Here is a 9,452-nt window from a genome sequence, read left to right as displayed (position 1 = left end):
ATTAAAGATGGGCACTAGCATCCCAATCATGACCACGTGACCACAGAAATGCTACACTGACAGATAATCAGGATTACCATTCATTCAGCACCATCATGTTTGATCAGTCACTGAATGTGCAGTTGTTACATGAGGACCAACTGTATGTGCAACCATATATAAATTCTGACAATAAGGAAAATATGACTTTTATGCACAGGTGTCCGTAAGAACTGGGGCTATAGTTGTACTGCATCAATTGGATTGCATCAATTTAAACTGTAATATGCAAAATGTTATATATGTTTTACCAATAAAGACAAGAGGCATGGATATACTGAGAAGAATTAACATGCTTAAATTTTTTAGAAAAATTACTGGAGTGCAAAAATTGAACAGTAGCATGACAACATGAACATTAAGATTTTAAATAACACAATGTAAATCTTAAACTCATTTTAAACATGTATTTCTTGGCGTTTGAAATAATTCATTTCTTAATTTTAGAACCAATTAAACTTGGGGTTTAATTAAACGTTACTACTTCCAAGGCATTACTTTATTTTTTTTAAATTGTGTAAGTATTGAAATATAGGACCCAAGCTTATCTACAATATCCACAATGAGTTAGTGGCAGTGAAATTCACAATCAGAATTACAATTATAAAAATAAAATATAATTTTATAATTCAAAAATGAGAATGATTTTGTTTTGTTTTGTACATATAAGGAGTAGATGGCTTGCAATTCTTCAATACAAAGTTCTTATCATGAACAGTGCATATAACATGAGATTTGTTACATAATGGCATTAAAAAAGATTCTAAGCAAATTATTTAAACATTTGGCAAATTTTCATGTCCCAACATATAAAATACGACCTCAGAAGTATACATAATGGAAGAAAGACATAAAAAATCAGGGAGTCTTCTGAGATAAATTAATTTGGGGCTCAAGTACTAGACCTGGGAGTCTGTGAAACATACACGAGCTTCAATTAAGTTCCACAAATACATTCATCAACAGGAAGAAATTCCGCTCCAACAGAATTACTAAATGTATATGCCCTGATTAGTTTTATTACAAATTATTTATTTCAACCAGCTTTACAGGCACTATTGATTTTAGATTCATAAAATGTAATCAAGGTTCTTAACATACATTTCTTCACTTCTAGATTTTGTAGCTCGCCTATTATACATAGACCTCATTCCTGCAAAATGTATCTGCACTTGGAAAAAAGTATTTGGCCATTTTAGCAAATAAATAATTTTCAAACTAAAAGGGTCACCAATTCTGTTTTGGAATTCAGAATCTCTAGAGATTCAGACATCATTAACTTGGCAACTTGCAGTACAGCTAGCACAAATTTGTAGACTGCATACATGATTTCCTCCCCTAATTCATGGAGTGCTACATAATGGCCCAAAGATACAGATCAATACTATTATATCCTATTACTTTACCCTTAATCCAACAAACCTTATACTTAATTCCATACATCAAAAGAGCTTTCAAAATAATTTCCCAAGTCCAGCAGTTAGCAAGCGTCTTGTGAAGCTAACAGAGGTCAAAAACATATTTGTGATATGACCTGTGACCTGCCATTCAAAGGAAAAAGAGAGTCAAGGCACACTGGGCACATCCAGGCCTAAATTAGAAATATGATCTAAGCCCTTCTCTCTAAATTTATGTTTTTTTAAAATAAAAATAACCATGTAAACATGATGTAACAGCAACAAAAGACTTCAGCATACCGCGTTGCAGAAAAGGTTTTAGATAGAATGGATCAATGAAGGTGCTACAGGTGTTACAGTTTTTAAACCAACTCTGAACCATAATGTAAACAGACACAGAAGTCATCTGAAAAGTAAACATTTGGATGCATAAATATCCCCTTACAATTACATTTAATTAATGTAATCTCAATTTCTGACAATTTAATCTAAACTAAAACAGCTTTCTTTAAGCCTTTGGCACCCATTATTGGAAGCAGCAGGAAGCACTACTGCCTTCACTTTTAAACCGTGCTGCAGTATTAACAAAAGGCCATTTCATCCATTTTCCTAGTAAGACACACTTTTTGCTTCCTTTGTTGCTGCATCATGAAATGTACCTCTTGGGTTTTTTTAAAAAAAAATGATCTGCACAGACATGTGCCTCTCTTCATATAATTTCATCATAAATATGCAAGTTTGTGTAAAGTCATTTCCTTAAAGCATTTTCCAAACAATCTAGACTCTAATGTTTCTGAACAAAGAAGAGGGCACATACAAAAATAACTTGTAAAACCATTCTATCTCTGCAATGCCATTCACTACTCAGTATATTTAAAATAATATGTAGAGGACAGAAGTTGAACATTTACTAGCCAATTTGCTTCATTCTCCTTTTTTTCAGGTGAGCAGTTAAGTACAGGAAGTACACACATTATGCCTATTAAAACATTTCACAGTAATGTCAGAGCATGCTATAGTAGACAAGTTCATGACAGGATTTTTACAAAAAGACTTGCACATTTACAAATACACACCTAGATTTTGGAAAAGTGACACTGAACTGATTTGAACACATCAAACTACAGGTGACCAAAAGTAGTAATTATATACTATTTGATCTAAATTAGTAAGAAATGACTCTACGGAAATGTAGGATTCACCATCAAAATTATAAGCAAAACATGGGAAACTATCCATGTAACATCCTACTTACATTCTTTTATAGAAAGAAAACCAGTTGTGCAAATGTATGCTTCAGGTTTAGAACTCTGTCTTTATACTTAAAATATTCACTAGTTTTATCTTTTCAACTCAATGAATAAATATTAGAACAGAGTCATACTTAGTCTGGTGATGATATGATGCTAGCCAAACATTAGTTAAGATATGGAAAATGGCCATTGAATCATAATGTCCAATTCATTGTTCCTTCCCTCTCATATTTGGAGTTGTCCATGCTTTTCTTAACAAATTAATGCCATACCCATTGCTCAAAACAATGTTATCAACTGATTTATAACAAGAACATTATCTAGAGTGGCAGAAAATGTTGAATCCACCTTCATTTACCATGTCCTCCAAACAGTTTATAATCTGTTATAAAGCTGTATTGAGCAATGTAGAAGAAAAATATAGCCAAGTGGGGTTAAATGTTTCTCTCTATCACTTAAATTGTGTGTGTGTGTGTATCATTAACAGGGCAGTGATTATTATTAATTCTATGCCATGATTTTTGCAAAGCATGAAAGTAGCTCAACAAAAACATTAATGTTTTATGGCTGCTATAAAAGTTGCACTTAACTGGTTGTCCCAGTGCAACTACAATATATGTACATACAGCCACATTTTTCTGTCTCCTCAGATATATAAAACAAAAAAGCTATAACATATAATTAGAGCAAACATTGTTCCCTGTTAGATAATAATCCACTCATTTTTGCTTTACCCTTTCTTTAGCACATTCTCTCCAAATAAGGATTTAGCCAATGATTATTCTCAGTTTAGTTATAGCCAAGATACTCACTATTCTAATGCCTTCAGAATTCAGAAACAGTTGAATTGTTTCATGGGATATCACTTTTCAAAAAAAAAAAAAAGTTTTGAAGTGAAGAAAAATCAAAGGAAAATTTTCAAGATGGAAAGCATAGAAATTTGAGGACTAATTAATCTATCTAATCTGAACTGGCCTCAAACTATTACAGTACAAACGTTAAAGTCCTATGCATTCATACCATAGAAACAATGGGTATTTCAATTCCAAACCACTCTTTTCTTCTCTAAAAGGAAAATATCCTATATGTGATATGTCTATACCACTGCTTAAGAAATAAGCATCATTATGTCAAGAGTGTGTAAATGCCATTTTTTACTACTGCTGAACAATATATTGCAGAGGCAGACACATTTTTAATATTCAGTGTTCCTATAGATGATGAATACCCATATTTACAAAAAAATAGTCCAAACACAGGATTATTTTCACAGTACTTCTGAAAATACAATGCAAACTCTTAAAGAGTTACATCATGTAACCTTACATTGTTTAGCTTTATTTAAAGTTACATAATTATTATACAATTTCATAATTTCAAACTGATTAAAGCTCTTTTTGGAGGAAAGTAATTTTACAGGAATACATAGGAAAAACCTGTATTGTCAAGCATTTCAGCTTGACAGTTGAAAAGATGCACGAATGTATCACCTCTACCTCCTCCAATCCCATTGTGGAATGACAAAGGCTGCAGAGAAATTCTGATCATCCAGAGAACTTCAGCTAAACTCCCTAACCCCAAATAATTTTCTATGAATGATGTGGTAGTATTTTACATTTGCTGAAAATAGAAAAGGCTATGAAAACAAAGCAATTAGCATGAAGTACTAATAGCTGAAGGGGTCATGCCACACAGCCTGATCAAGATTGTGTATGTGTCCCCTAGTCTTTCTTGGCAACATTTTGGAAATGGTTTACCACTGCCTGCTTCCTAGGGCTGAGAGTTAGTGCTGGCCCAAAGACACTTAGCTGGCTTTGTACTTAAGCTGAAACTAGAACTTACAGTCTCCTGATTTCTAGCCTAGTGCACTACTATACCAACTGGCTTTCTTTATGAAAATTAGCTTGAATTTAAACATTTCAGTTATAACTGACTTGTTCTTTCTTTTCTTTCCTTCTTTGTAACTCTTCCCACCAACCAATCTCTAATCATTTTGTTCCCATCCTTTCTCTTTCTTTCCAGTCTTACTTAGTCCCTTCATCTTATTCTATATCCATCTTATTCTATTGTTGGCTTCTGATGGAATAAAAGGGAAAAATACATCTGTATAGTTGAATGATTCTGTATGCAATGGGGGGCAGGTTGTATGGATCAGCCAATGTTGGTATATGAAGTTGGAGATCAATTAATGTTGTTAACGAGGAACCTAATTTTTACAGGCAATGAGTTTTCATTAGTTATAACTTCAATCAATATACATTTATGTCTTGTCAAACTCCTATCCTTGTCTTCTTTTTGGTTAAATAAAGTACCAACTGGGATCTTGATCCCAAGTGAATTGCAGAGTTTAATCACCCCAGCATAGCTTAAGAAAAACATAACCGTGGATTTATGGTTGTTTGGCAGAATGGGATGAATTCAAAAGCAATCTATCTTTTTAAAATGGGCTAAATGTGATTAAGCCTACAGGGGCTTAACTGATTGCTTTGGGGCACAATATTACATTTCAAAATAGATAGCATTTCCAAATTTCATGCAGGTAAATCAAATGGGTTTTGTGCAAAAGAAGGGGCTACAGAGTTATTTCAAAATAGTTTGATGGAATGCTTAACAACTTTATGAATTAAGCTTTGTTGGATATGTTCTTTGTTGGATATGTTCTTTCACTTCAGTCTTTCTTTTGTTTCCTAAGTTTATTTTAATTAGCAATGAAATATGTTTTATTTTACTCATTAATATTGTCTTCTGAAATACCTTATTAGTGCAAATAATAGATTGTGTCTATACATCATACATTAAGGATAAATATGAACATGGATTATTCTGTTAATTGCTAACATATAAGCTCTCACAGGCATTTCATGTGATCTCATATCTCAAGCAGAATGTTTAAGGAAGGCAATTAATATATTCAGTTGCAATTTAGTAATTAAATTTTATCAAGTGATAAAATTGTATGAATATCTTATAGCCAAAAGATCTGATAGCAAATTCTATCTGGAGAAGTCAGGAGTGTGGGGCTCATTCTGATAGTGTGTTTTGAAGAACCTATTGCTAAAAAATGTTATTTTTAAAAACAATGAATTTATACTGTGATCCTATATCACACTTATTAAACTTAATAGGACTTATTCCCAGTCATATGTTTGCCCTGCTAGTAAAGTGCTGGTGCCCAAATAAAAAGGCAATAATACACAGCAAGCCTTTCCCAATCTCTTCTAAGGGAATCTCCCCTCCCCCAGCCTGGAAATCTGCAATAACTGTAATATCTGGCTTTGATTCACAACTTTGTTTCATCCACCATACCTTCCCTAAAACACAAGGCTCATCTGCCAACCCACTCACATAGTCACCTAAATATTTTCCTGTTAAATCAACTTTGCTCATGTTCAGAGTAGGAAGAAATTGAAGCAAAGCAAATTTCACTCAAGATTTCACTCACCTTTACATATTTCGTACATTACTATAAGTAGTCCTCACATAATGACTATTCAAGATTACACTGTCACTAAATGAATCATAATTATAGTGCAACGTTATGGCTGCTCTGGCACCCCGTCAACTCTGAAGCTGACCTGGTTGAAGCCATTTTTCTCCTGCCTCATACTTGCCGTAAACTTTGAAAGGGGGAAGGGAGTGGGGAAGTAGATAAACCAGGTCCCCATCAAAACAAGAAGCAAGATGACCTGTGGGAACCAAGGTCATCCCAGTAAATGGCAGAGGACTGGCCTAGCAGCCTCCCAGCTACCTTCATTGGATAATGTGACTGGTGACACCTGGGGAGGAAATATTTGCTCTTTTAATTAGGGGAAAAACCATAGGAACTTTTAGAGTTGGGTTTGACTAGCTGTGTCGATATGGTGTGTCCAATAAACATGTTCTTTGGGGAATTTATCTGCCTTGGAGTTCTGCATTACTCAGAACCCTGTCCCCCCCCCAATCATGTGATCAAAATTCAGGCATTTGGCAGCCAACCACATTTATGACTGCACGGTGTCTTGTCAGCCAGGGGGAAAAGAAGATGGCGGAGGTCAACTATGGGTCATGAGGAATAAGTGGAAGTGGTGGAATGCAAGGCAGCCAAAAGAGCCTAGATAAGTGGGTGAGGGGAGTTGAAGCAGAGATTAGCATGGCAGGGCAGGAGAAGTGAGAAGTCCTTGCCTAACACATGCAAGTGAGACTACCAGAACTGCCGTCACTAAATGGTGGAGCCATGTCATGTTTTGCCTAATGACTGCTTCCCTGACCAATGGAAAGCCCAGTCCCAGTTAGTGTTGCTAAGTGAGGATTATCTCTAATTCTTACCTCTGTGTTTTAGCTCTAAAAATGATTCCTTTCACTTTTTATAATGTATTTCAATTTTTCCCATATATGAATTTTTGAAAGTAATTATAAGCTATGTAGTGGTCCCTTAAAACATACCAAAAGCAACTAAAAGTGTATCTATTAAGAGGCTCAAAGTAACCTCCAATATGATGTCAACATCGGATTCTCCATGTTAATACCAGGAAAAGGCAATGAAGATAAAGGTCCTACAAGTGTTTAGTCACTTCTTAAAAATAGGTGCCAACGTTGCTATTTGAAAAAACAAACCCTAACTCTGATAAGTATTAAGACTTCTCTTTACTTATCCCACCTACTCTTTAAAGAAAAGCACTGAAGTAATACATTCAAAAACACATTTAGATGTAAAATGTGAAGCAAAAATTCACAAATTTGCTTCTTCTATGAGAAGGAGTACAATATTATTTGGTGATGGAGAGAAAAAGGCCTCAAGAAAAGAGCGCTATACAGAAAAACAATTGTGTCTATATTATACAGTATTGAGAATACCAGCAAGGTATATTAAGAATGGCATATGACTGTAATTGAATAGTTAAGAAACAGAATATACATTCAACAAGATTTACATCTTCCTTCTTTCCTTCCTTCCTTCCTTCCCTCCGCCCCTTTCTCAAACACACACACATTTCTTTTATAAACATGTTTTTCAAAAATATCTGTGAGAATGCCCATGGATTTGTTTGATCTTGTTATTTTAACTGCTCACCTGATATAGATCAAAACATATTATATTAATGTTTATATTTCATTTGCCTTGACATACAAAGTTGCTTTCACTCTACAATATTAAGCAGACAGTTTTACTGCAACTGAGTAAAATCACAGGCATTATTTTAGAGGAACATGCGGAACATGAAGTTTTCTATTTGGCTCCATGAACTTACAAGCAAGAGGCCCAACAGAAGCAAAGATTCTTTGCTAATCTTAATCTTCAAAGCTGATCACCGACATCCTTCAAGTGTTCCTGTCAAAGCATCAAGGCTGCTGTCCGTGTCTGAAGCCAATGTTTGTTCTGTTGACATGGATGAAATGTCGTTGACTGATGATGACTGAGAAGGGCTGGTATTGCTATTCACTGCTGCATCTGTGCTAAGTAAACCAAGCATAAGAAAATCTGAGGCAAGACATGGTTGAAAGCATAGGTGTTTTATGTGGCATAAAGATATGTGCACCTAAAAACATATGCATGGAAAAGCAATGCCAATTTGAAAATTTTCCCCTTGAAGCTAGTCTGTAAGGTTACAAAACCAGGCAGAATGTAGGGAAGATACACAGTCAATACAGAAACTCATGCACTTTTAATAAATCTTTTGTGAAAGTTTTAAAAAATGAATTTTAAAACAGGTTCACTTATTATCTATATCCTGTCAAAAATTAGCTTTTACTGTCCCTGAAATTATTCCTAGCACTATCTTCTTGACAAGGGATGGTATTCACAGTCTTGAATACCTCAGATGTGTTCTTTCACCTGCGTTTTCCCAAACCCTCTCTCCATATCTGCTCCTCCTAGAAATATAACTAGGAAGAGGGTGCCATTCTCTGATTAGCAGTTTCATGCCATGCAATTCCTGCATATACTGTATAATGCTTATTTATAGTAAATAAAACTAGAAGAGGTAGATTACGTGCAGAATGTGTGGAAAGAACAGATTTCAGTTCTATACAAATAATAAACTTATTTTACAAGGAATGTTTTCAAATATCTAGTTTCATATTAACAGCTCCATTCTCTATGCTTAATTTTCACAAGAAAAATGAAGAGCTGTAGCTATCTACAATGTTGCAAGAAAATCACATTTAGGGCAGTGGAGGGATTCAAATATTGTTGCCACCAGTTTGGTGGGCGTGGCTTGGGTGGCACGCTTTGTGCACATGCACATACTTTGTATACACGCACGTGCCAAACGTGCACTTTTGCAGGTGCAGAGGGGTTTGCACAGGCACAGAGATGTTCTAACTCACCTCCTGCAAGCCTGCAAGATCCCGGTCGCTTCAGCAGCTGCCGCGCAGCACTATTGTGTGCCACGCAAAGCAGCTGCGCTTCAAATTCAGCAGATAAAGGTGAGTATGGGAGCCTGGGCAGGCAGGTGGGCCCAACAGCAGAGGCAACAGAGCAGTGGAGAGAACCGGATTGGTCTCCGCTGCTCATCGCTCCTACCGGCTCTCCAGAACCAGGCAGAACTGGTCGAATACCACCACTGATTTAACATCATGAATTGATAATACATGAATAGTAACACTGTCTGCCAGGACACAGGGCTGTGATTTTCTCAGGACAAGTAATAGCTTGGATAATAATAAGACTTTGCATTTCCAAAATTGATAGAAATAACTATTTTGATTTGTTCCTGAAAGCTAGGTGCAAACTGACACCGATAACACTTAACACCCTCCCTTGGAGTGCAAATCAGGCAGTGTT

The 9,452-nt window shown here is 35.5% G+C and overlaps 1 protein-coding gene across 7 annotated transcripts in view; it reads right to left on the bottom strand.

Annotated features, from left to right (window-relative positions):
* Positions 1 to 316: 316 nt before the first annotated feature.
* MAPK9 (mitogen-activated protein kinase 9) overlaps positions 317 to 9,452 on the bottom strand; it is a 43,730-nt gene continuing 34,594 nt past the window's right edge. For 6 of the 7 annotated variants that reach the window (XM_087924330.1, XM_087924332.1, XM_087924331.1 and 3 more), the window contains one exon: positions 317 to 8,117. In XM_087924330.1, the coding sequence (XP_087780456.1) occupies positions 7,975 to 8,117 (143 nt within the window). In that variant the 3' untranslated portion in view covers positions 317 to 7,974. Of the gene's footprint in view, positions 8,123 to 9,452 lie in introns of all 7 variants that reach the window. The other variant, XM_026696553.2, reaches the window with a different exon arrangement.

Source organism: Pseudonaja textilis, chromosome 2 (genome assembly GCF_049901715.1).
Source record: "Pseudonaja textilis isolate UNSWEBS1 chromosome 2, rPseTex1.2, whole genome shotgun sequence".
Taxonomy (NCBI): domain Eukaryota; kingdom Metazoa; phylum Chordata; class Lepidosauria; order Squamata; family Elapidae; genus Pseudonaja; species Pseudonaja textilis.
Note: the sequence above shows the minus strand (reverse complement) of the source record. Positions and strands in the feature narration are given on the sequence as shown.